This window comes from Xiphophorus hellerii, chromosome 14, assembly GCF_003331165.1.
Source record: "Xiphophorus hellerii strain 12219 chromosome 14, Xiphophorus_hellerii-4.1, whole genome shotgun sequence".
Classification (NCBI taxonomy): Eukaryota; Metazoa; Chordata; class Actinopteri; order Cyprinodontiformes; family Poeciliidae; genus Xiphophorus; species Xiphophorus hellerii.
The window spans coordinates 4,694,734-4,722,511 of NC_045685.1; the positions used below are offsets into that span (position 1 = coordinate 4,694,734).

Genomic DNA, 27,778 nt, shown 5'->3' on the forward strand with positions numbered 1-27,778 from the left:
CCTTTTCGAACAGATAATATAAAATTGCATGTCACTTGGTGGCTTGTTTTCATTTTCTTTTTCTTCTTTCTTGCTTTTACTTTTGTCTGGTGGAAATAAATAATTTTTTTTTTTGTTTACAATGACAATCATTTTCTAAATATTGAACCAAGTATTATGATTATGATTATGATATTATGAATGCTACTTGCTCCTCGAGTAGCATTTTGTATCAATGCCACTCGGGGAGCGAGCAAGAAGTAGTAATTTTGACTTAATTACTACTTACTAAAATATAATATCAACTAAAGTATAACTTTTCAAAAGTGAATTTTACTGCCGTACATTCAGTTAGTTTATAAAGTAACTGAATGATATAAGAAGAAACTTACTGGCCTGCTGCTTTGGCCTTATCATGGTGATACAGTACATCCAGTTTACTGTAATATCTGGTGAAATGTGGTAAGATAGATAAGATAAATCTTTATTGTCATTGTCACAAGAACAACGAAATTTAAAAAGTGCCGTCAGTCAGTGCATATGATTATTAACAAAAAATAACTGTCTCACAATTCACACACAATGTAAGAAATAACAAATAACTGGAAAAAAAAAACAAAAAACAAAAAAAAAAACAAATAAATAAGAATAGCCACATTCTCACATACAATGTGGAGCCGTGCTCCTTATTAATGAAAGACAGTGGTCGTGTGATAACATGAAAGAAATGAATCACCTATTGAGGAAGATGGATAATCTAAAAAGTAACAAAGGAGTTTACAGGATTATTGGAAACATATTTTTAAACAAAGCACAAACCCTCACGTCCCCCAACAACAACAGGGGGAATGCAAAATCAAATGTCAGTAAAAGTTATTCTATTTGGGGCGTGCCGTGGTGGCGGAGGGGTTAGCGCGACCCACATTCAGGCAAAACGTGGCCTCAACGCGGCTGTCGCGGGTTCGACTCCCGGATCCGGCGACGTTTACCGCATGTCTTCCCCCCTTTCCCTTGCGGGGCTATAAAAAAAAAAAAGTTATTCTATTCACTGATGTAAAAAATACACAATTTAATTCAGCATTACTTGATAAAAGGGTTTTTATCACAAACTGTTCAGTTCTATCTGTTGAACCAACAGAGTTTATTCACCAGTGCCTGCATCCTGCTGGGTCAGTGGTGTTCTCTCTGGCTGTAACTGTGACGGTCGTTCCTTGTCCTTCAAAGTCATTTAAAACTGGTATCTCCACAGTAACCTGGCAGATGTGTTTTTCCTGAATGAGTTTCTGTCATGTTTTCTATTGTCAGATTCGAACACTTATTGTTCTGCTCATTCTTAGACCCCGTATTAGACTGATTTATGACAGCCTTATTCTCTATTAATGTTTGGCTTTTCAGCCATTTAACGCCAACTCTTTCAGCAGCCCCGTCCCAGGAGCAGGAGACGTTTCCCGTCTCTCCTCCTTGGAAACAAACATCCGGACTCTGAGTAACAACAAGTGACTGGAGAAACACCTGGAGCATAACATCAGATAATACAAAATAGGGTCACATCGCATGATAAGACAAATAAAACAATTCAGATCCTGTTTTTGGACATGTTCCGATTAAATTTGTGACTTTACATGAAATGAAAAATGCAGTAATGCAGTAAGCAAAACACGGGTTTATTTGATGTTTACACGTCATCAGCATGAATGTCATTTTAATTTTGAACTATTCATCATTTATTTGAACAATGGCACAAGAAAGAACTAGTTGCCTGAATCGGTTGTGGAGTTTTTTTTTTTTCAAATGATTACTGGAACATTTTTAAACGTGCATAGAAAAGCACTGATAATTGAGTAAATATTTGCTCAGCAGGTTGAACCTAGACTACACACTTTCTATAATTATTAACAAGTTTCTGGTGCAACCTACAGTTGAGCTCTTTTAATTTGGTTGGGTTCCTGTGAGTTCTGCACAATCAGATGAAAGAATACTTTAAGGTTCTCACTTACGCCCAGATGAACGGACACAGAGGAGCAGTAGGGTGTTCGGAGGAAGCTTCATCGCCGTTATCGCTTCAGAAACTTTACATCCAGATCAGAACAAGCGTTCCAGCTTTTGCTCGCAGAGTTTCCGTGAAACACAAACTGTCTCCTGCAGACCAGCAGAAGGCAGTCAACTCCTCCTTTTTTACGTCGATTCGCATCGTCAACCGGGCGTCTTTCCCTCAGTGGGTGACGATGAGACACGGGGTTTGTTTCAGCTGCTTGCCGCCACATATGTATTTAGTCGCATTTTAAACTGTGCTTATACATGTGAAAGGACAAGTGAGATGCAGGCTTTTACTTCCTGAACTTTTAATTGCTTTTCTTTACAGAGTATTAGTCAGTTCACCATGTTCAAGAAAGGCATGGAAATATCCAGAGCATCTGTCAGATATTTCACATCTGACGTCAAAACAACAAAAAATGTTCATGTTACAACATCATCCAGTGAGCACAGTGTTGCAGAAACCACAGGTTATCTGTATAGACCTGGTTCTCAGGGTAACCTGAGTGAAAATGAGTCTAATCTGCCAACATCCCTTTGGCCAGCTGGAAGTAAGGGCCCTTTATCACTAAACGTCGGCATCTTTTCCTCATGAATGTCTGGTGACAAAACTATATCTAGCTGCTCTGAAAACTTGGGTGTTGTGGTGTGAGGTGATTTCGTGTTGTGACTCCTAAGAAGAACCACACCGGTTGTGGTTTCAGCATCTCTGGGGGAACATGGACCCTGTGGAATGACTAGAGGAGCCCATGTCAATGAAAAACCAACAGTAAAGGAATTACAGACTTTTCCAGAAATATCACAATGTTCTTTCAGTGTTTAATGAACGAGGCCTGGGGCAGAGTGTCAAAAATGGAACAAAAGTGGTGAAGATCGTCTCAAACCGACATCAATGTTCCGGTTGGGGATTGGTTTAGATCAGAGGTGGTAAATTTGATTCGGTTGAGTGACTTGAGTCAGTGTTGTATGCGGACAGACCCCTGATTCTGTCCGCAGAATGAAGGTCTGAGTCATTAATCCAGGCGATCAAAGAATGTCCTGGTGTGAACATGTCCCAGCATGCAGTCGTTCTTCCAATAGATTAGCCTCTAGGTCCGAGTTGAGTTTACAGTCAATGAACTTAGAAACATGGTAAAGTGTTTTAAACGTTTTACCAAGATGATCTTCCCAAAACTCAGCACAGAACCAAAAACCAATCCGGCATTTAAATTGAATACAAACTGGATCTATCTTCAAATACAACAAAATACAAAATGACGCCACAAAAGCAAGGGCCTATTTGAATCTAGGAATTTTCATATTCTGGGTATTTTGTCCTTTGTCAGTTGCCATTGAATTATATTGTGTATTCTCAGCAAATATTTTAGGAAATAACGTAGCTAGTATTGTAGGAGCAACACTTTGCTTTACACTGATTTGTCATAATCCCATTGTCTCTTCATCATACTTCTGCCATTACCTCATGTCCTTCTGCAATTTTCTGATGTCCTTCTATCATTCCCTCATGTCCCTCATGTCTTTCTGCCATCTCCTCATGTCCTTCTGTCATTCACTCATGTCCTTCTGCCTTTTCCTCATGTCCTTCTGTCATTCCCTCATGTCCTTCATGTCTTTCTGCCATTTCCTCATGTCCTTCTGTCATTCCCTCATGTCCTTCATGTCCTTCTGCCTTTTCCTCATGTCCTTCTGTCATTCCCTCATGTCCCTCATGTCCTTCTGTCATTCCTTCTTGTCTTTCTGCCATTTCCTCATGTCCCTCTGTCATTCCCTCATGTCCTTCTGCCATTTCCTCATGTCCTTCTGCCATTTCCTCATGTCCTTCTGTCATTCCTTCATGTCCTTCTGTCATTCCCTCATGTCCTTCATGTCCTTCTGCCATTTCCTCATGTCCTTCTGCCATTCCCTCATGTCCCTCATGTCCTTTTGTAATTCTCTCATGTCCTTCTGTCATTCCTTCATGTCCTTCTGTCATTCCCTCATGTCCCTCAAGTCCTTCAGTCAGTCTCTCATGTCCTTCACTGGCTTCCTGGTCTTCTTCTTTGCTTTGCAGTGGAGTAGCTGAAACTAAAACATAACACCAGTCAGATTCACCACAGCTAACCTCTCATCACTATGAGTTGAGCTACTTTTTGAATACCTCTTGTGTCTCTCTGAGCTTTGGTCCCCTGGTGGTAGAGCCAGAAGGAAGCAGTGATGAGGGCCAAGATGGGCAGGCATCTCAGAACAAATGTGACAATATCTTCTTGGGGAACATCTGAAATCCCTCCACAGAGATTGGAGATCAAATAAGCAGAAGTTAGATCTATCAATCAGGTTATTGTAGCAAAACGTCTCATTATTTGTCATGTCATTTTAGAGAAAGATTTTTTACGCCCACTTGTGGATTATTTAAATCACTTTCTATAATATCATCATTGTCTCTATTGAAATGTGGTTATATGTAAAATATAAATAATGCATCTCAGCAGCAGGCTGCAATATTATTCTGCTTTAATTAGGTGTCATGCATCTGTACAATTTTATTGTCAACTTGTCTAAATGGGGATTTGGACCACAGTCAATGAAAGCAGAGAATAAAGTTTTTAGAAGCAAGATTGTAATTAAAATTAATTTCATGTAAGATTTGAGCATCTTTATGATCTACCTACATACCTCATTGAAAATAGCCATCCATAAACAGAAATAATTTGAAAAGTTAGTAAGCACAAAAATACTGAAAGGTTTACAAAACAAGACAGAATGATCTCCAGAACCTGCACAAGAAATGCTACTTCTACTATGTTTAACTGACAACTTAGACGGATTTAAAAAAAAATGTAGAGAAAAATTCACTGAGTGATCTTTTGTCAGAAGGTTTTGTCCAAAATCACATGCAAACACTTTATGAGGGATTAACATTTCGTTTTGTCCCAAAATTAGTAAATGAATAAAGAATAAAAAGTCTCTCTGCTGGTTGTCAGTTAGCATATTAGCCCATTAAAGTGTGTACCGGATGAGAATCACACAGAGTGGTGAGGCCTGTGCTGGTTGGCCTCCCTTCCTGCTCTTTATAGCTACAGAAGGTGAGAATGTGCCGCATTCTGTCAGCGACATCAGGTAACGGCATTTAGCGCAACACCTTAACTTCACTCAACGGCTACATCGAGTTTCAGTCGTTCTAAACTGTCATTTTCTTCCACTCCACAGTTAAATAAAAACATCTCATGTGGTACAAAGAAGGAGTTGTGATGTTTTACTTTACTTTGTTTAAAGAAGAGCAACGCTCTGGCTCGGTATGCTAATGCTAAGAGCCACGGCTAACTGTTGGGATTTTTCAAAACACAGCTGCACCAACAATGCAACAGTTCTTTCAGTGTGTTAGCGTCAAAGTGTCTGGCCTCATTTTGTTTTGGCTGCAGAATTCAACAGATTTATGGACAATTGAATCTGAAGAGTTGATATTTTCCAGTGGTAGATGGCTCCCTCCTGCTCCCTCCAGCTCCATCCTGCTCCCTCCAGCTCCATCCTGCTCCCTCCAGTTCCCTCCTGCTCCCTCCTGCTCCCTCCAGCTCCCTCCTGCTCCCTCCAGCTCCCTCCTGCTCCCTCCAGTTCCCTCCTGCTCCCTCCTGCTCCCTCCAGCTCCCTCCTGCTCCCTCCAGCTCCCTCCTGCTCCCTCCTGCTCCCTCCAGCTCCCTCCTGCTCCCTCCAGCTCCATCCTGCTCCCTCCAGTTCCCTCCTGCTCCCTCCTGCTCCCTCCAGCTCCCTCCTGCTCCCTCCTGCTCCCTCCAGCTCCCTCCTGCTCCCTCCTGCTCCCTCCAGCTCCCTCCTGCTCCCTCCAGCTCCATCCTGCTCCCTCCAGCTCCCTCCTGCTCCCTCCAGCTCCCTCCTGCTCCCTCCTGCTCCCTCCTGCTCCCTCCAGCTCAGTTCGCCTCTTCATCCTATTTGGACCATTATGTTCACATCAAAAACAAACCCTTCCATACCCATGTTCTCCACCTCTGTATAATATTTTGCTCCTCGTGCAGTTAGCTTTTTGGAGATAATTGTAAAAATTAATACAATGCCATATATAACTTTACTGTATTCATTTCTTAAGACTTCATATTACTATGACCAAAATAACCAAATAAGTCTGAATGACATCCCGCCGATGTTTAAATGCTTCACAAAATGGCTTACTTTTTTTTTAGTAGAATTTAATGATGTTGATTTTCATGTAATTCAACAATAATCTCTTTTGACCAATGAAGTGAAAGACATACATTTGAAATCAGCCATTTTCTGTTACATGGAGACTTTAATGTTCCATCTCAAGACATGAGAAAGGATGTTTGAAGTTTGGGTAACAACTCCACCTCATTCCAACCACTGTTAGAGGACACAGGATATACTAAACTCAACCCAACCAGCTTAGAAGGCAGTTCTACCAAATAATCAAATGTTGCAAATGTTTTTTTTTTGTTTTTGTTTTTTTTTTAAAAAACTTTTGAATTTACAGGAAATCTTAAAAAATCTTTCATTTTAATTCTCATATTGAACAAACAGTTGTAAATCCTAAATGACATAAACACGCAAGGTTAAGTGTAATTTAACATAAAGCTGTGAAAAATCTAGGTTGTAGGTCTTTTTTTACAGTGTGGAAAATTAAGACATGAGTATCTTACATACCGTTTGAACTGTGCTGGTCTGCGCTGTCAGCTGGGTTCTCTCTGGCTATAACTGTGATGGTCGTTCCTTTTCCTTCAACTTCAGTTAAACGTGGTATCTCCACAGAAACCTTGCAGATGTATCTTCCTGAATCACCTGTTGTCATGTTTTCTATTATCAGAACTGAACACTTATTTTTCTGCTCATTCTTAGAACCTGTAGACTGATTTATGACACTCTTATTCTCTATTAATGTTTGGTTTTTCAACCAATTAATTCTAACTCTTTCTGCTGTCCCTTTCCAGCAGCAGGTGATGTTTCCTGTCTCTCCTTCTTGGACAGAAAAATCCGGTCTCTGAGTAACAACAAGTGCATCTGAAGAAACACCTGGACAGAGACATGATGGACACGTTAGTTTTCATCATTAATCTCTCATGATAACTTTTCACACATATGTTTCAAACCAAATTAAAAGACAATGTTGAAACATTTTAAGAGGCTGATTTTAGGGAGCAAATGATCAAACAAAGCCTGTATAAGGATGTAGAAAGTATTCACTCTCTTGGATATTTTACCCCTTTTATTTCTTTTACAAATCAATCATAATTAACTAAATTAGTTTCTTTTTTTACAAAAAAAATTACAACATAAGTCCTTTAATGTCAAATGAAAAAAAAGACTTTTACAAAACAATGTCAGTTAAATGAAATGAAAAATATTTAAAATAAAATAAATGATTTCTCCCTTCAACTCAGGATTTTGTTGCTACTTTTAAAAAAAATGTAAGCAATGCGTCAGGTGAACAAAGCAGACAAATAAATAAGCTTGATCAAAGTCAAAATCATATTTTACTGTTCCTTTGATATGAATTGAAATGTCAATATTTATTGGATTGGTAACTTTGTCCACTGGAAATATATATTTCTTCATTCTTGTTGCCGTGTACGTCTACAAAAATCATCCAACGCCAGTGAACAATGACAAATCCATAAAATGTTGCACTTTTGATTGTTTTTGTTTTTAGCACATTGTTACTTACTTAGTTAATTCTTAAATTTTTTTTTTAATTTTCTCCCAACGAAGATTTTTTTTTAAAAAAATTGTCTGTTTTCTGCATGTAAGTTACGTATTAACAAATATCCGAGTTAATCTAAAAACACTCATAAAGTCAACCACTTTAAGTTGCACTCTGTGAAATTAGTGTAAAATATAAATTTGTTGTTACTTACTCCATGAGACGTGAGCGCAGATAATCAGCAGAAAGCTCAGTAGAAACATCATGGTTCCAGTCTGGTTTACCGCTGAGTACTGGTACCTGCCTCTTCACAGTCTGTGACTTTTAACACAGTTCGTACTGCAGGCGCTCTCTCTATTTGCCAGGTTTTTATATTTTAAACCAAAGGCGTAAAGCCACACATTGGTCCCTCCTCTAGTTGAGTTGGGGTCACACAAACTTTCTGTTCTTTCATATTTAACCAGTAAGCCATGTTCTTCTTACTCTTATTTTAATGGTTAATATGGAATTTCTTCTAACCACTGCATCCATTGTTACATGTAACTTGCAGTTGTATTGTGCTTATCAACTTAATGGAGACTGAACATGGTAAAAAAGAAAAAGAAAAAAAGGAGTAAACAACATAGACAGTAAGCTATTTAGAACAGTTTAAAATTCTTTGAAAAAATGAAATTTCACTAATGCAAATATATATGTAATATCGCACATTCAATAACTGCAAATGTCAGTAATATAGCAGTATTTGACTTCATTTAATACTTTTGAGGCACTCTGTTGCTCTTTGGCAAGTACGGCCCTTGAATATGGCCGTCAATATCTGGTAGAGTTGGGGATGAGAGGCCTGATGCGTTCAAGAGCAGTCAGGACAATAAAAATGCCACTACGAGCTAATCTAGATCTCATTCTCCTTTTTATCAGTTGAGGATATAATTGAAAATTCAACTTATTGCAGTACTTTATTTCAAAAATCAATTCCAAACAGAATTGCTCTTTGGCAGCCATGTTCTCTGCATGTGGTGAAATGTCTGCGGTGCAGTTGGGGACAAAAGGCCTGTGTTCAGGAGCAGTCACGAAAATAAAAATGCCACAACACGCTAATCTACATCTCCTCATCAGATTAGGACATCACTGACAATTAATGAATTTTACAAGTCATTGATATTTGAATAATTGATTGGATTAATTATTTTGTAGCGCTGGTAGGAAATGTTGCAGTTCACAACATCATGTGTGTAAAATCCCTGCTGGAGGGCAAAAAGCTGGTCACCAACGTTGACTGCCATTGGTTTTAGTTGTGAAGTTGTCAACATAATGCGCTAAATCTTACATGTACACATGACATAAGAAAGAAAAAGTTGTAAAGTTATATAGTCTAGCTGTCAACTCTAAGAGAACGAGATAACAAGATCAGGAAAAGGTTCTCATTAAAAAACAAAATAGCGAGAGAAATAGGTCAGTTATGCTAGCTTGACTTTGACAACCTTAACATTTAGACGTGCTGCAGAATTTGGTGTTTTGGTTCAGTTAAAAAAAATAAAAGGCGACTCACACACCGGCTCCCTGACAGATCATCACTATAGCAGGTGTTTAATTTGGCAAATCAAACCATTTCTGTGGTAGCTAATCTACCACAACAATCACTTAATAACCACATTATTAACTGCAAAATAAAGATCAAACCTGAAAACATAAAACTGTAAAAATGTAAAGAATGTTCTGTTATTTCTGTGTGGGAAATGTTTGCATATTTTTTGGTGTTGAATTCTGATCCGTTAGTGGCGTTGTTGTCAGTCAGTTGCTACGGCAACAAGCCTGCAGCGTAGCTGACACAGAGAGCAAGAAAAAAAATAAGAATACGAGTAATTTTGAGTTATTCCTTGGCGGTTCTTCTGCATTATGTTTTCCTTTGAGGTGGCGGACTGCGATTAATTTACAATACCTACAAATCCAGGTTTTATTTTGTGAACAAAATTGTTCTACTGCAGCAGCGCGGCTTTGGATGGCAGCTAAAAGGATACCTTTTTGCTGAGCATGCACAAAATTGTAAACAGCAACATCCAAGTTGTCTTTACCCGTGCTTGTTTAAAATGCAATTAGATACTGATGAAAATCAACCTGATGACATAACAAAGAATAAGACAAACATAAATGGGAATAGGTTAAAAGCTGATAGGCAGCATTGAGGTAAAGATCTAAACATTCTAGACGTGACTCCAGCTGAGCTCTAGAACGCTAAGAGTTTAAAAGTGAGGATTATTGAGGGTTAAGAGAAACATCGGTCACAACATCTTTTAATAAACTCGTGTCAGAAGGACTTGTAGAACAGCAGAGAGAGTAATGAGAACGAGGAGGGGAACATGAACACTCGGCCCCTCGGATGGAGGCAGCAAACTGAGGATGTGGTTAACACCAACACGTCCCACCAGCTGCAAGTGGAGGCTTATTTAAAAGACAAAACAGACTCTGATCACGACACGACCTACAGTCACTGACTAGATTAACAATGTTCTTCCCTATTTCATTAATAAATATATTTCATAAGAAGAGTGGAGGCTTATTGTTACCACTATGGAGATGTGAGTTTCAAACGAATATTAGGAAGGGTAATGCTGTGGGAGAAGACTGCAGCCTTGTACAAATTTCCATCACATCATTTAAAAGTATAATATTTGTGCACACGGATTCGTTTTCTGGAAAGTTTTCATCCACAAATAATTGCCACAAATAATCCGCCCCTGAACATTGCTTTGACCACGCCACACCCACAGGGGGCAGTGCAGTGCAAAGCTAAAACCCGTGTCAGCCAATCAGATTGTTTCAAAACCACCATGACTTCCTGTTAGAGATTAAACGTAGCACTATGAGGTTAATTTGTGTGGACAGGTATATGAATTGAGATACGTTTAAAATAGTGCATTGAAATATACATTTAATATAACACAAGACAATGTCGACTAGGAGTCATGCCAAAGAAAGCATGTGGACATATTGGTGCGTTATTCATCCCAACAATCATAAAAATCCTTTGTTTTTCCACTTCTTTCATCTCTAATGAAAGCAGTGGAAAAACTTCAGACTTCAGACTTTAGTGCTTAAAAATCTTCAAGATTTTTAAGCACTAAAAAAAAATACACTTGACAATGTACAGTAGTTTGGTTGCTTTGGTTACTCAGATATAACCAAAGCAACCAAACTGAAGGGTGAGAAATAGGCACAAAGTTCATTGCCACTAACCGTCTAGCACAAAATTTTACTAAACTGCACAGGTGTTAATTCCTATTTGCTACTTTGATCGGGCAGCCAGTGACTTCCTTCCCCTGTGCATCTCTAGAAAATGTGATTCAGAACATAGGATGGTACAGAAGATAAGCAAGACAAAGGTCAAAACGAGAGGAGTGGAAGAAAAAATGTACACATTCAACGATGAACTTTTAGTTAAATTCCCCATCACCTCCACTGTCAGTCTTGTTTTATTAAAATCGCTTCTCCTAGCAACCTGCTATTAGTCTTGTTTACATCTGCTGAAGTGTTAACCACCAGGAAGCCAGGGCCTGGGCAAAATGGAAGTTGCATTAAGTGTCTTCTTCAGATAACCACAGAGGAGCATCAGCAAGGAAATACACCAACAGACCTTGGATGTGAATAGTACAATAAAGCAGGAAATAAAGCAAATATTTAATGAATGCAGTTTCATGCATTGTATTATTAAAGAAGACAGTCCAACGACATTAGAACTAAATGTAGATTAAAATGATAAACACTTCATAAGACATGCAGAACCCAAAAACTAGGCATTGGGCATTATGAGATTGTCGTGATATGACAACACTGATGAAAAATATCATGGTGTCAAGTTATTCACACAACAATTTTCAACTAAATATATATAATATGCAGTGTTGTATAAAGTACTGAAATCTCAGAGTCAAGTAAAAGTACAAGTACCTCTCCAAAATACGACTTTGGTAAAAGTCCAAGTCACTGACTGAAATGTTACTTGAGTTAAAGTCTTAAAGTATCTGAAACTTCTTGTACTTAAATATGGAAATTACTGTAAAAATGGATGTACTCAAGTAATGCAATGAAAAGTACAAGTAAAAAGTAAAACAAGGCAAATGCAGTTTGAATGACATTTTTTATATTTTGGTAAACTTGTCAAATACACTTAAAATAATGTACCCAACCAAGTGCAGGCAAAATTAAACCTGCTAATAAATTGTTCCAGTTTTAAAGAGTAGCACATGTTAATGGTTTGTGGTTTTGAACTTGCATGCCTTTTCTATATTCGTTAAATTTAGTCTAAATTGCTATCGCTATGGCTTCTGTCCCCCTTGAACAGAGGAGTCTAGGTAGCCTGCTACAGTCAACATTAGGCCTCAGCTAAATACACCACATGTGGAACTGAAACAATGCCAAACAAAGTTAATTTATGGTCAAGATTTCACAATAGTGTCTAGTAACCAAGCTATAGTTACTGAAACAGGAGGATTATAACCATTTCATAAGACGTTACCTCGATGTGTTTCTTCAAGTTGGACAGGGAGTTTTTGTAAGATAGAATTTCCACATCTTCGGGCAGGAATAACATAAACTGCATGCGGTACGACGAATCTTTAACACCCACGAAAGAGTGTATTGTGTTTAAATAAGGCCCTGGGCTCTCATCACCAGCTGGTGGTTCCCCTGGAGCCGTGTCCGACGTAGTTGCAGTCGTTGTGGTCTCCGTCTCCTCCTCCATGTGGCTGCTGCTGATTGCGAGACTTGCTTTGTGTTTAATGGGAGAAGCGAAACAGGTGTATCCTATTGGTGGTGATGAACAAGCCCAGGCAAGTAGGCTACCGACTTTGTTTGGTAGCCTACTTGCTACTTGCTAATCAGTAGGTGGGGTCAAAACACTTTGTTTCTCTCTCTCGCTTTTTTGTAACGAGTAACTAAACCACACATTGAAAATGTATTGGAGTAAAAGTACGCAATTAAGTTCGGAAATATAGTGAAGTAAAAGTGAAAGTCATCAAAAATGTTCATACTCGAGGAAAGTATGAAGTACTCCAAAATATACTTAAGTAAAGTAGTGAAGTATTTTTACTTCGTTACTATACAACACTGATAGTATGTGTGCAGTGGAGCAGATGGTAGCACTGTAATTTTGCAGCAAGAAGGGCCTAGGCCAGGCATGTCCAAAGTCCGGCCTGGGGGCCAATCATGGCCCGCGGTCAGATTTCATACGGCCCGCAGCTTCGGTTTTATAATGTATTATTTATGGCCCGCCTGCACTGTGAAACAGAATAAATAAATCATAAAACTTGAAACTGTAATTCCTCCTATCACCAAATGGTGGCAGCACCACTTTAATACTATCAGTCTCTGCCTCCATGCAGCGAACCCCTCTCCACTCATTTCTGCCATGGCCACTGCAAAGAAAACAAGTTTACAGTGAGGGCCGCCGCTTTCAAGAGAGATGGGAATTATAATACTTCTTCACTGAAAATCAGGGCAATTGTGCTTGTCTAATTTGTAATGAGATGGTTGCCTTGTTTAAGGATTTCAACGTAAAAGGACACTACCAGACTAAACATGCTAACACATACAACAAGCTAACAGGAAGTGACTGTGCTGAAAAAGTGAAGCAGCTCCAAGCTGCACTGGCATCACAACAGCGATTCTTCACGCGGGCCTGTGAGTCAAAAGAAAATACCACCAAAGCAAGCTACGATGTTAATGTTAATAGCTAAACATGGCAAACCTTTTACTGAAGGTACATTTATCAAAGACTGTGTTATGAAAATGGTGGAGAACATTTTGCCCTGAGAAGAAGCAAGAATTTGAGAAAAATGTTTGCCTGGCACGTAACAGTGTGGCACTGAGAGTTGAGGACATAAAACTGAGTGTTTTGAACGGTAACGTCTGTCACTATCAGCAGTGAAGAGCGAATCGAACATTTATGGCACTTAATTTTATTAAACTCTTGAGTAAGATTTGGTTATGAACCTGTAGATATAGTAAATGACGAGCAAAATTCACTTGTTTTAAGATTTAATAATAACAGACAACTTTGCATTACTTATAACTCCTGTTTAAAATGTTCTTGAGGCAAAGATATTTTTAAACTCATGTAAATTTAAGGTATTTCATATAGTTTGTTCAATGTTATCTGACTCTCCAGATATGAATGAAAGGCAGAATTTGGGTTTTTAGAGTTGTTCTCATTTGCCTGAGTGGCTTATATTTGTTTTTTTTGTCATTTGAAAAATAAAGATAATTGTGACAATTAAAATTGTGTATTTGCATGAAACTTTTGTAGTTAAAAAATGTCCAGGGCGTGCCGTGGTGGCGTAGGGCGACCCGTATTTGGAGGCCTTGAGTCCTCGACGCGGCCGTCGCGGGTTCGATTCCCGGACCCGATGACATTTGCCGCATGTCTTCCCCCCTCTCCTTCCCTGTTTCCTGTCAGCCTACTGTCACATAAGGGACACTAGAGCCCACAAAAGACCCCCTGGAGGGGTAAAAAAATAAATCAAAAAATGTCTGAACAAACTATTGGCCCCCGGGCATCTTCACTTGATCAAATCTGGCCCTCTTTGCAAAAAGTTTGGACACCCCTGGCCTAGGCTGTGTCTGACAGAGCGTTCCGGTTCTCACTGTGGGGTTTCTCTCTGGGTACTTCCTCACACACACAGACCAGAACCGTGACCGTTCAGGTGACTGGTCAAACTCTGATGGGGACCAGAAAAACAAACTCCGGTCCGCCTACAAACTCCGTCTTGGTTCGGTTGAAGTGAATTCTGATGCGATTCCAATGGATGTGTGAACGCTGTGCAAACCGTAGACCACTCCAAAAGCAGGAAGCGGACTACAGCACAGGGCATTCTGGGTAAATGTAACCAAAACAAACCTGCTAGCGCTAGCCTGAGAAATGGCTCGTGTTTTTTTTTTTATCAACCACAAAAGAGAAATCCTACAAACGCTAAAATCTGACGTCACTCCACTTTTGTTTACATTTGGTGGAGATGGGAATTGCTTTAAGTGTCTTCTTCAGAGGTTTTTGTGTCATTTCCTCCACTGATTCTTGGTGCAGCGCCACCACAGGCGAGGAGGGGAACAGGTTCTTCAAAGTGGAGTGTGAAAGCGAACTGCAGCAGCTGAAAATGGAACAAATGTAGAAGTTGTGGTCCCCAATTGAACTGAATCTATTGGACTATCAGGAGTGGAAACGCAAAGAAAACGTTCATAATGACGCTAAAATATTCTAACATAATGATGAAGATGGCGAGAAACATCCTTATCGTAGAGTACCAGCTGTAAGTTGGTTGGAGGTAAAACACAAAGAGACAGCCAGCTGATGCTGACCAAACATCCCAGAGCAAGATAACTTTATGAGGTTTAATTACGAATGTTTTAATCAATGTGAAAATATCACTATTTGACAGTTAATGCAGCCATTCATAAAGTCAGCAAAGCCTTACTATGTTTCAGACGCCTGTAAAAGCGCAGGGCATTCTGGGACTGATATTTGAAGGAGCTGAAGTGTTTCTGTTAAAGTTAAGGTTTTGCTGATTGACACTGTGGCTGTTTTTCAGGTTAAAAATAGCTTTTAGGAAGTTATTATAGATTATTATCAGCCAGGAGTTTGTATCTGTGTACCTGGTAAACCTTAAGCAGCGCACGTACTAAAGAGGAACTGATCACCAGATGTATATGCAAACACCGACTTTTCATTATTCTGAACGTTTCTGACTTTCTTTTCTTGCTCTGTCTGCAGTGTTTCTTACAGATCTGTAGTGATCATGTTATTATAAAAGACCGAAGAGTGAATCTCAGAGGCCGTTTCTCGGAACCATCTCTCTTTCTCTCTTTCTCTTTCTGCCATCTGTCTGAAGACGGAAGCAACAGAATTTGTGGGTTCAGATTCTTTGAAAAAAAAAAACCAGTCATGTAATGTTTCTGTTTCTGTCGAATGTGTGTCGCTGAGTGTGTGTTGGTCTGAGAGGATGGTGGGTGGTACTTAGAGCCGCAACAGGAGATGTAGATCAGTCTTCTGTAATGAATCGAGGTGGAAAGATGAAGCTCCTACTGAGAAGTCTGCTTCTTAGCTCTCTCTGCGCGCTCTCATCATGGAGTAAGTAGAAAACAAAACTTCTCCTTTGGTTCCACTTCTTTGCATCGCCGTTTTAGCTTGGGCCCAGACTGAGCTACGTTACACTGTTGCTACAGGACATTTTTATGACGGAAATATGAATGTGCATACGATGGTCGGAGTCTTTCACCCATCCAGTACAAGTCCTTCACTTTTATTTGAAAGTTTTAAATATTTTATATCTAATGTCGCTTTATATATGATGAGACATTTATTACCTTCCATTATATATGCAGTGAGTCTTTTTATAGATGTTTCTTTGAGTGTCAATAAAAGTCAAAAATGAATATGATATTCATGTTCCGAAAAGTGCTCTATAGATTTTGCTACATGCAGGTTTCCATCTTGTAAAACCATAAGAGTTGAAGTTAAACATTAAACATCCTCACTGGCTTTACCAAAAACTTTCAAACTGAGGGAACTTTCAGTTTCTGGTTTTGGTTCTGTAATCGTGGAGTATTTGTTCTGTATAAACTAACGTGTCCATCATGTTTCTGTCCAGGTGTTTCTTCAGATGCACTTGTTGTTACTCAGAGACCGGATTTTTCTGTCCAAGAAGGAGAGACAGGAAACATCACCTGCTGCTGGAAAGGGGCAGCAGAAAGAGTTAGAATTAATTGGTTGAAAAACCAAACATTAATAGAGAATAAGAGTGTCATAAATCAGTCTACAGGCTCTAAGAATGAGCAGAAAAATAAGTGTTCAGTTCTGATAATAGAAAACATGACAAGAAGTGATTCAGGAAAATACATCTGCAAGGTTTCTGTGGAGATACCACGTTTAACTGAAGTTGAAGGAAAAGGAACGACCATCACAGTTATAGCCAGAGAGAACATCACTAAAAGCACACTTGAAGGTAGGTGACAACACATGCAGCCTTTCTAATAGATTTATACATAAACTGTGTGCATTATTTAGAATGCAGAGCCTACGTCTTTGACAAAAAAATCTGAATTTTATCAGAGGTTTTCTCTGCTTAACAGAAAAAGAATATGTAGGAAAGAATGCTTTGTGTTTGCTAATAAAAATAAACACGTATTCCTTTTCTCACATTAAGATCCAAATAATAAAGGAAATCAGGAGAAACCCGTAATCATTGGCGTTGGTGTCATGGTCCCGCTCTTCCTCATCACTCTCATCTGTTTCTGCTCTCTGCGAAAGAAGGAAGGTACGACGAAAACTCCCTCAAAAACACAAAATATATAATCTTTTATTTTTATTTTGCAAAAGAGTATTTTTCCCTTTCAGACAGTTCCCTTCAAACAGTGTTTTTTGTTTTTTTTAACTTAAATTTAAAAAAGATTCACAATCATTTTTTATTTGGAAATCTACAAAAAAAAAGGTTTATTGTATTTCTTCGAATCATTTAGAAAAAACTTGGAAAAGTTGTGCTAAATTTCTCTAGAACACTGCCTCGGCTTCCTCTGACTGGCATTGTGAAATGTACCAAAGAGCTAAAACATACTGACAATGCAATAAGTAACCGCTAACGAAGCGCTGAGCTGCAAAGAACAAACGAGGAAGGCCTTTGTAATGTTACATCAAACCTGCAGCGTTCATCTTGTGTCTTTGGACTGTTCGCTGTTATTCTCTAAATAAAGTTTTAAATGTCCAGTAGGCAACATAAACGGTTGTTTAAGGTGCATTTTAGTGATTGATGAAGCAGCGAAGACCATTTAATGTCAATAAATCTGAGTCAATGTGTTGTTCGCCGTCTGTAAAGATGTAAAAAATGATTAACACAGAAATGGTTTCAGAAAATAAAGAACAATCTCACAGCAGAGATGAAGAACTGAAAAAAGAAAAATTAGCAACCACAGATTTTTACTTTATAAACATGGATTTTGTTAGACTGAAGCAAAAGAATGCAGGATATCGTCTCTTAAAAACACTTTGACATTCATAGTCTCTCTGTAAATATAGTCTTGACTGCATTATTGAACACATTGATTTTCTTTCTTACATTGACAGAACAAACATATCGGGGTTTTTATCATGGACTAATGTCTCTGAAAATCCTTCCCTAATCTGCAAAGTTCTCAAGGGATAAAAAGTGAAAACAGGTTTTAGATTATGATTCGCTTTACTAAAACAAACATCAGTAATCTTTCTTAGCGCCGGAACTAAACCGGGTTTTGGCTTAACAAATAAAAATTTACTTCAGTTTCACTGTCATGTTTGCGATAGTTGCGGTCCGATTTTCATACACTCACCATCAGCTTCATATTTAGATTTTTAACTTATTTATAATTTTTTTTCTACAACAAACAACCAAAAATATTTCTACAAACATCAATTTTAATCCAAAAGTTTGAATTCATTGACTTTTTCTCTGATATGTGGTTAATCATCTTAGCATGTCTATACCTCGGCCAAAACTTGTTTTGGAGTTGATAAACCAGGGAATAATAATTTTCAGTGCTTTGTGACTTCAGTCATGATTAATATTTATGGGCAACGGATTCAAGTTAGATCAGTTCCAGGAAACCAGCCAATTTAAATAAACTATATTCATTTGGCCATAAAAAGTGTTTAAATATCTTGCCGAAAATAATTTAAGCTTCGATTCATTGCTAGTACAGTGTTCTTCTGAGGTGCCTTGCTCCAGGGTCATTTATACAAGCATTACTAAGACTGCTTGTGTATGTTTGATCCTGTATGTATAATTATGAACATGTGGCTTAAGGGGAAACTGACCACAAGTTCATATTTGATCACTTAATCACTGTTTATAAAATCCATTGAAGTTGTACAACCATTTCAACCTGCTTACAGAATGCTGCACACAAATCATTCAAAGCCCCAAATTTACATGACGTTCAATCAAAAGGAAGGGTGTGCATGAAATCCATCCATAGAGCAAGACTGAATTCTATAGCGCTTTCAACAAAACATTTCATGAGGCCTATTCACCCGTTCTGTGTGTTTTGAGAAAAGACTAAGTCAGTTAGGAGGGTTAAAGGCTACCCATCGCTGTTACATTCCCGACAGGTCAGACAACGTGTCACAGTTGACTTGTGTAAGTTTAAACCACATTTGCTCCTCAAGAGATGCAGCGTCACTAGCCGAAGATTTAAGTTGATGATATTCAGAGATTATCCTCGTGCGGTTTGTGTTTGACACAAAGGTTTTGCCATTAAGAAACATTGGGTTGAATTGAGGTAACTAAGTAGATCACTAAACTTCAGCCAAGCCTGGTACCGTCAGAAACAGCTACAGCTGAAACTACGACCGAACTTAAGACCAAAAAGGCGTCACGGGTCACAGACGTGCTTAGCCCTTTCGGACAGAGGTCTTCAGATTCAACAGCTTCCAATGTCCTGAAACTTTTAGATGTGTCTCTCTTTAGCACACACGAGTCAAATAATCAGGTCGTTAGCATGACTCTGGAGAACTTGACTGGACTTGTGGAGGTAATGAGTTTGATTCAGAGACCTTTCTAAAACTTGCAGGACACCAGCCCTTGATAACCGGAGTAGAAGACCTCTGCTTCATTAGTATCCTGTACCCTGTTTAATGTCTAGTACATTGTGAACCTATTGAGTTTCACGGCACCAGTTCAAAGGTTGCATTGGGTTGCTGGCTTAAGTTTTGACGCCTCAAACGTGTGTGGCAGGTTGTTGATATGTAAAGCACCAGTGGCAGCCCAGAGAGGCTGGTCTCTGTGGGTTTGTTGACTGAACACTTCTGCAAAAGAGGTTTCCTATGGTTCTATTCCAAGAAGAAGTACCTCTAAAATGGAACGTGTTAAATGTTTTCACACGGAGTAACTATTGTTACAAAAATACACTTTTTTTAAATTCAATACCATCTGTCATGTACACACTTGCATTTTAGTTATTCATTCAGGAATTTGAAAATTGTTTGCCAATAACAGTATTAAAGGCAATATGATCACCAGTGCCCGTTTGGCAGCCATTATTATATTTGCCACTCATGATTTACCTAATCTGATAAAGATATAGAAATATACTTGAAAGTGTCTGGAAAATCTCACAGTATTTCAAGTTTTTAGCCACCAAACTGTTTTAAGTTGAGACAAACGTAAACCTGATCTGATCGGTGAGCAACGTGAGTTTGAAGAAACCAGGGCGAGGCAAACTGCAGCCACTCCTTTTACTTCCTGTCCTAGTTGCTGCTGTACCAGTTGCAGTCAACAACTTTTGACCATCAGCCAATCTCAATGCATCGCCAATAAATCTAAATATAGCCTGTTTTCATAAAGTATAATTTATTCTTCATTATGCGTAGCGGGGAGTTGCTATTCATTTATGTTCAGAAAAGTCTCTTGAAAGCCATTCAGAACTCTTTATAAACTGCATTTTTAAATAAGATTTGGTTAAGTTAATTCAAGTGCAACATTATTTCATAGTGTTGCACTTGAACTTGATGAAATAAAAGAAAATGGGACCAAAGCATGCACCCTGTGGTACATGTCTGACAAAGATATATATTATAGATATTTAACACATCAGGATATATGTAGCTTGCAGTGTTTCGGTAGGAACGGCAAAAATAAGTTCCTGCTTCAGTTTGAAGTGTGATGTTATGCTTATAGGACCCCAAGTGTGTGACTAAACTAGAGCTTAGTGGTGATAAAGGAACTATAGGAGCATTATTTTTAAAGTAGAAGTGATATCAAGTCTCACTTTCATAGAAACTGTTACAAAGCTTAACACTTTCATTTAATTCGTCAGGTGAAAAAACGAATGGTTGTTTGTTCCTGTAAATATGTCAAAACTCATGTGTGTGTGTGTGTGTGTGTGTGTGTTTCAGGACAAGCAGCCAGGGTGATCTATGAAGTTCCACACACTGACTCTATCCAAGCAGATATGGACAAAACCAGCACCAGTTCTTCCAGAGGCTCAACTCAGTGGGTGAGTATGAGTCTGGATATTCAGTTTTAGTGTTATGAGAAACCATATAACAAAAAAGCCTTAACTGTTTATTGATTATTTTTAAAACACTAAAAAATTATAACACAGAGCTATAGGATTCGAATCATTTATTATGCGCAAATTAGAAAACGTGTATAACAAAATTTGTTTTTTTTTAAATCTCATATTAAACATCCTGAACTATGTTGTAACAACTTTGTTGTTTCTCTCTGTTTTGTTTAGTGTGAAGTTTTCGTGTATGACTCCTTGGATTACTTCGAGCAAGTGGAGCCCAAAAGAACTAAATAGGATCTCATCCGACACGTTCCTACTTGGAATTTTGTAAATGCTGTATATTTCTATATCTGAGTAACATAAGTCATTTTATGCGTGTAAATATGTCCCATTTTCATATAAACCACGTCTTATTCAATAGCGTGGCCAATTCATTTATTCACGTTGTCATCACACATACAATTATATTCAACTTATTGAAAAGTTGATTTATTTCAGTAAGTCCGTTCACTCAGTGAAACACTACATGCACCACACACACCATACACACTGATCTATTCAAGTTTTTATTTCTATTACTATGAGGATTTTATGCTTTAGAATCGTATATCAGAAAAAACAATGTTTTTAATAAAGAAAAGTGGGATTGATAAGTATTATGACCTGCATGCAGTTATTTTGAAAAGGTACTTTTAATCTGACATAAACCTCACTGAAAGACATTCTGATCTACTGAATATGACTGTAAGTGTACAAATATGACGAATGTACTTTTTTATGGGGATAAAAGTGTCAAGTGTACCTCTACTGTGTCTTAACCACATTACTGGCAGTGGTCCACATCACAAAGACATACTAACTCTACAGCTGGGGTGGGAGGTTTCACAATACGGACCCTGAATGGAAAGTGTGGTGTTGCCGCGCTGCAGCATAATAGGTCAAAGGCAGGAAGTGGAAAGAGCAAGCGACTACATGACGGTCAAAGTCTGTCTGTGAGCCTTTAGTGTACTCTATATCAATACATCTTTGATTTACTCTGCTGTGACTGTGTCTCAGTGATGTTATCGTTCAGAATACTCATTATCGGAGAGCTTACATACAGATTGTTATGTCCTCTGACTGGAACTTCCATACTAAAACACTCCCAGCACTAAATGTGTGCTGAACACACACATTCAAGATTCACGGGGGAGTTCCTACAGCTATTCACAAATAGAAGCACCGTGGCAAGGAAAACACAACTTTCTTTCAGTTTGAAACAGCAGGACTGTACTACAGGTTTATGTCAATGGACTAAGCACTTTATAAAATGTTAGCTAAATATAGGCTACATAAGGTTTCACAAATGGCTTCCCAAGGACTTAAAACATAGCAGCGTTCTTCGAGCTAGTTAGCTAGCAGCCACTAGAAGGTACAGAAGCTAGATGCTAAGTCAAACCTGATGAAGAAACAGCTTAAAAATGCAACTAGAAGTCTTTTTGTGTGCTTTATTTCACAAAGTCTCACCTAGTCATCTGTGGATGTCATCTGTATCCGTCAGACCCAGAATTTCTGGATTCCAATTCTACCCTATTATCAACCGTCTAGCGATGCTAATACTTTATCACGAAGAAGGAAGGCTCCTGTTAAAATGCTAAAACATCCTATCTCTCATCCTGGTGTGGCTGGTGAAAGTGAATAAACCACATCGGTACTGTCAGCAGTACCTAAAACTGTTAGTTTTATTTAATGGAAATTCAATACTGATAAATAAACATGAGAATCCTGCTTTAATGGTTACATTTAAAAATACCCCAAGGTGGAAGAACAAAATGTAAAGGTAGAATGGGCTAAAGGGGCAGAACTTAATGATTTCATGTTAAATGCTGGTAAAACAGGATAAAAAGCTCCTATATAAAACAGCAAGATCAATCCACCATATAATTATTTGACTTTAACAATCATTTAATATTGCTCATTCCTTATGTTACATGAAGTCACAGCAAACAGCAAAACAAGTTTAGAGAAAAAGAAGTCTAGAGCATATGAAGATTACAGATGATGAATGTAAAAAAAAAAGTTATTTTGTTTTACGCTTCAGTATTTGTATGTTCACATATTTTCGCAGAATTTTCTGTGGAATTTAACTCCAACTTAAACATTTGTGGAAAATTGACCTATTAACGTATTTTTTCATAGCGCATACTCAAAACATTCGAAAGACGAGGCAGCTTGGGAATCTGAAATACGTAGCCGCAAAGCTACTTGACAGGCTACTGCTAGCATTAGCGAAGCAGCTAATCCAGGTGTGCCAATATTTTTCCTTGGCACTGATTGTCTGTGTCCCCAAGAGCAGAGATAAGGAAGATTGTGAATGTTAGCTTCTATATGGCAATACCAAATCGCTTTCCACTGGTCATATTAATGCATATAGAGTATATGTGGTATTTAAACTATTATAATATGTACATGTTTAGAGGGGATCCCTAGTATTTGGGAATTTGAGCTATTAGTGGGTGACTGTGGGCCCTAACACTTGCAAATACGGGAGTCCGTTGTATTTGAAACAACAATGTATTCAGAAGTAATAATATTAAAGTTGCTAAGTTGGTCTGAGGAAAGGCAGTGAGCCCTTTGGACAAGCATCCTGTGTGTATGTGAGCATTGTGCAAGAAAATGTCATTTCCAACACAACAAGCAAAGAGGACCAAAATAGAAGATGAGCTCAACTCAAGCTTATCTGCAGAATCTGTTGAAGAGATGCAGCAAATGCAAAAGCTGCTGAGGTATCATAGGGACATTACCCTCGGATGTACCGAGAAAGATTACAACAGGATAAGAAAGAGGTTAGAAAATCCCCAGAGAAGCGTTTAGAAAAGGGTTTCAAATACAAATGATAGTGTAAAACAAATCAATCTTTGTGTTCCACCTGCCTTTACAATGATTAAATTAAAGTACAAACAAACAAACAAAAAAAAAAACAAAGTCACATAAGGTCAGAAAGCCTCAGACTGAATCCATTTTTCGTCCATGTTGCAAAGTTTAAGTGAGCTCGTGTCAGTGTTTTGTCACGGGCTTCATATTTGATTCTGTCAGGTGGCTGAGACTTGGAATCAACAAGATGTTTAAACATGACAATAGCAAACACAGAACAAGATGTCAACTTAACGCAGAACGCAAACTAAAGCTAATTTCTGGACAAAAAAAACCAAAACAAAAAACAGCCAAAGCTTCACCGATTCTGTCAACAAGAGTTGAATATGCTAATTCTAGCGTGCTCATCAAGAATTACCCTAGAAGCTTCCTGATGAGTACAAGAATGACTGAATTAAAGAAGTGTGTGGTCACAGTGCAACTTCCTATAGCGCATTCACCCAAAGATTAGTGGGGGTCTATGTTTCTCTTTGAGCCCGTATGTATAATTTTGATCCTGTGTAGATGGAATAAAATCCACATTAAATTCAATCATTTGAACTGGAATTGGTTTATAAAAGAAAACACTGCTGCTCTATGTCATACAATCAGAATAATCCAGAAAAAGAAGAGTTGAAACAAACCAACTAAAGGCCAAACTTGATATGACATTCGTGGCCAAAAATGTCGATGGAAACCAATCAAAACAAGAGACCTCTTTCCTGGTTGAAAAGTTCAACAAAACTCCCCTTCACCTAACTGAATCAAAATAACTCTGCATCATCACATGACCACACCAATTTCATATTCCTTGCAATGACCAGCAGAAGGTGTTAACCACCTACTGCGGCTTTTCTCCTATCATGACCTGGTTTATTCTGGTTGCAGTTAAACTTTTTCCTTTTCCTTTCGCCCTAGTCAAACATATTCACCACATCCGTAGGACGGTCTTGTGCTCTAAGCTCTTTTGACAAAATACACATACGGTGCTATGAAAGAGCATTTCTCCCCTTACAGATAACGTTTTAAATTCTTAAGATCTTAAAAAAAAATGTATTATACCAAAATAACCAAAGTTAATACAAGAAGCAGTCTTAAAATGTGTCAGAAAGCTGCCACATCTGGGTCTAAATAATGGCAGTCCCAAAGAGTGAAGAAGTCACATAAATAGTACTTGATTAACAATCTTCAATGGGGAAGAAATCTGTAAGGTGGACACTTATTATTTTACAGAACTGTAAGATAAAGTCATCCAATCTGACATGGATCTCTGGCCATCAGTAGGGGCTTGGCTGTCAGTTTTTATTCATCCTCTATAGAGTCATGCTGTACAACAAGATCAAGAGAAACTTGATTATTTCCAGGGAGCAATCTGTTTCGCAGCCAGTAGAGAATAAATGCAAAGAAAACTGAAGATACAGTTGTCAGAGGTACAAAATTAACATTCAGGCTACAACCAGGACACAAATATAGACTATACTTTCCTGTCTGGGCTTATCAGGTCACATTAACAATGAAGCTGACTCTAGAAATGGACATTTGTACCTTTTCTTGATGCACTTTATTATAATATATCTGCAAGCAGATCCCTGTAGATAAAAAATAAGGCGGAGAAAGCAGTTGTTGACTGCGTGAGCAAAGGTAGCTTACTTTCAGAAACCCTACGGGATTGTTTGCAGGAAATCAGGTGCACAAATGAAAACGCAAGCAAAAGCAAACACTTCTGTTCACCAAACCTGTTTGTGTTCGCTGGTGTGCAGAAGTATAGGCAACCACTGACCACGGTGAAACGCAGTGATTGTGGATTTAAACCTGTTTCGATATCGTGATCCTTAAAAAAAAAAAAAAAAAAAAGACAACGATCTGCAATGTTTGGATCCAAGGTTGCCCAATAAGATGATAACAACCTAAAGTATTAAAGTAATTTGGTCTCCAGCTTAAGTCGACCCATCTTGTGGTTACATTAATGATAGAGCCTCTCCTTAAATCAACAAGACAATGATAGCAGCTGGCTTTTAGTGGGTATGTACACAGGGTGGAGTATGGATGTTGTCTGTAGAGTCTGAGCCACCACCTATGCTAAACACACGGCATTGCTTAACCTTTCAAGTCTAGCCTTGTCACTGGTCCACGCAATATAAAAACAGCCTCCACCTTGTGTGGCCCACACCCTGTGCATCCGCCGCTCCGATTCGCCTCTGAACTACGCTAAGGACCAGACCGGCTGCAACCATGAGTCAACTGGAGATGGCAATGGCCACCCTGATACAAACCTTCGACAAATACGCCGGCTCTGACGGAAAGAAGAGCACGCTGAGCAAAACGGAGGTGAAGACTTTGATGGAGAAGGAGCTGCCTGGGTTGCTCAAGGTACGTTGCTCACCTGGGGAGGCATGCCTGGGTGCATCGGGGTGGAAACAGACAAGATAGTCATGCAGATAATTTCACCTATAACAAAACATTTGTTCCAGACCTTGCTACATAGACCTTGCTATGTATTGCAAATTTTTTGCTCAGGTCCCTCTTGAAAATGAGATCTAGATCTCAACGGGGTTTACCTGATTAAATAAAGGAATATGAATTTTCCCCTAAGTGATTACCTGCAAGTGGAACTAGTATTTTTTCATTCATAATTGACTTTAAACAAGCTCCTTTATCTTGCTGAAAAGTTACTTGTGAGGTAATTTTGTCTTATTTCAAGTGAACTAAGATATACTAGAAATTAGACAGAAAATAGTCAGTCGATGTACGGCAAGACTTTTGTCTCTGCAGGGGTTATTGTACGTTTTCATTGATTTCTATCTTCAAAGACCTTGTTTTTATCTCAAATATACCTATTTAATCAGCAGAAAGTGGTTCTAAAAGGAGCTTGGTGGAAGCAAACTTGCCAGTAAAACCTTCATTTGCTTTTCCTGATGTTCAGGCAGCGAAGAACCCCGGCGAAGTGGACAAGTTCCTGAAAGGTCTGGACTTCAACGGGGACGCTGAGGTTGACTTCCAAGAGTTCGTCACGCTGGTCGTCGCCCTGACCTGTGCAGCACACAGCCGCTTCTGCAAACAGTAGAGAGCGAGGAGCCCAGGAGGCCCTGGGGCCACCACCGGCAGGAGCAGGAAAAGCCCCTTGTACTTACTGTTACTTTGAGGCAAATAAAGTGATTCACACACATGTACCTTGTGGTGTATAATGGTTTTGTTAAAAAGTTGTACTTAGTAGGTTGTTTTCAACAAATTAAAAGTACTATAAGGAGAAGTAAACAATAAAAAAAGGGGGAAGGAAGCTCTTGTAGTGCGCTGTCCGCAGTTGTGGAGCAATTTTTTGAGAGGATGAAACTGAAAATTTTGTGCACTAGATTCTGATCCGACACAAAATCCTGCTGAAGTTCCTTAAACGTCACTTACCCACAAGTTTTTTCAAACTTTTTCTCAACAACTGATTCATGCAACTCAACTACCGCTAGAACAAAGAGACTGGATAACTGGATCTCATAAAACTTTCAGTATATTGTTGAAATGCATTTGTTGTGCTCCACTCCACTCCATCAAAAATGAAGACGGGTGAAAATCAAACTAAACATTTTACGGAACAAAACAAAAGGAAATGTAATTTACATGTAATTTTTCACTGGAAAATATTTGGTATCATAAATACCAAAGCCATGCTCTTCTCAAGCCTGTCCCAGATCTTTTATTTTCGAAGCCAGGGACTACACACTCTGTCCAGACAACTCATAATGAGAGTGTGCTCAGGCCCGTACATCGTGTTCTCTCTCACACATCAGATTAAACAGCGATCGCAAACTTCCTCATTGAAATACTCAGACTTCCTCAGGCCGACAAAGTCGTCTTTTAGAAGTTCCATAGTCGGTCTGCTGTCTGGACATCGAAGGTTTGAGTCACAAAAAGATTTATTATTGGGGTCATCTGATCTTAAAACAATTGAAAGCTCTTAAGTGCATTTCACTTCAGAGGGGTAAAGTTTTCAACACGTTCAGATGCTTTATCTTTTAAAGCGCCGCGAGTCACTTCGTTTCACCAGACGCACGGCTTGGATGGAAACGGACCCTTGCAAACATCTCCAGCGAGCGGTCGAGCTGTGGCTTCTTCTCTGCGAAGTCGGCCACGAACAAACCTTTTTCCCTCCCCTCAAGCTGTTTCTCAAGCAGGGCTATTTTTGAACTCGAGTGGGTGTTCAAAGTAAACACAGCA

General features: G+C 38.7%; 2 protein-coding genes and 1 long non-coding RNA gene across 3 annotated transcripts; 2 read left to right on the forward strand and 1 right to left on the reverse strand.

Moving 5' to 3' along the window:
- Nucleotides 1-1,622: 1,622 nt before the first annotated feature.
- On the reverse strand, nt 1,623-5,291 carry LOC116732280 (uncharacterized). The gene is made up of 2 exons (XR_004341758.1): nt 4,151-5,291; nt 1,623-4,077 (listed from the first exon to the last, which is right to left on the reverse strand). It is a non-coding gene; the product is annotated as an uncharacterized LOC116732280 (long non-coding RNA).
- Nucleotides 5,292-15,574: 10,283 nt separating this feature from the next.
- Nucleotides 15,575-21,481, forward strand: LOC116732054 (uncharacterized). The gene is made up of 5 exons (XM_032581986.1): nt 15,575-15,770; nt 16,291-16,644; nt 16,846-16,956; nt 20,565-20,665; nt 20,909-21,481. Exons 1-5 carry the CDS (start codon nt 15,695-15,697, stop codon nt 20,972-20,974), a joined length of 708 nt encoding a protein of 235 aa, XP_032437877.1. The 5' UTR covers nt 15,575-15,694; the 3' UTR covers nt 20,975-21,481.
- A 4,197-nt stretch (nt 21,482-25,678) lies between these two features.
- On the forward strand, nt 25,679-26,742 carry LOC116732102 (protein S100-P-like). Its single transcript, XM_032582052.1, has 2 exons — nt 25,679-25,942; nt 26,496-26,742. Exons 1-2 carry the CDS (start codon nt 25,805-25,807, stop codon nt 26,634-26,636), a joined length of 279 nt encoding a protein of 92 aa, XP_032437943.1. The 5' UTR covers nt 25,679-25,804; the 3' UTR covers nt 26,637-26,742.
- The last annotated feature ends 1,036 nt before the right edge of the window (nt 26,743-27,778 follow it).

Bases quoted from the DNA above. Each gene is read 5' to 3' on its own strand.
- LOC116732054 (XM_032581986.1), top strand. From the start codon at position 15,695: ATGAATCGAGGTGGAAAGATGAAGCTCCTACTGAGAAGTCTGCTTCTT. The intron at 16,957-20,564 runs GTACGACGAAAA...TGTGTGTTTCAG, and splicing joins CTCTCTGCGAAAGAAGGAAG to GACAAGCAGCCAGGGTGATC. The intron at 20,666-20,908 runs GTGAGTATGAGT...TGTTTTGTTTAG, and splicing joins CCAGAGGCTCAACTCAGTGG to TGTGAAGTTTTCGTGTATGA.
- LOC116732102 (XM_032582052.1), top strand. From the start codon at position 25,805: ATGAGTCAACTGGAGATGGCAATGGCCACCCTGATACAAACCTTCGAC. The intron at 25,943-26,495 runs GTACGTTGCTCA...CCTGATGTTCAG, and splicing joins AGCTGCCTGGGTTGCTCAAG to GCAGCGAAGAACCCCGGCGA.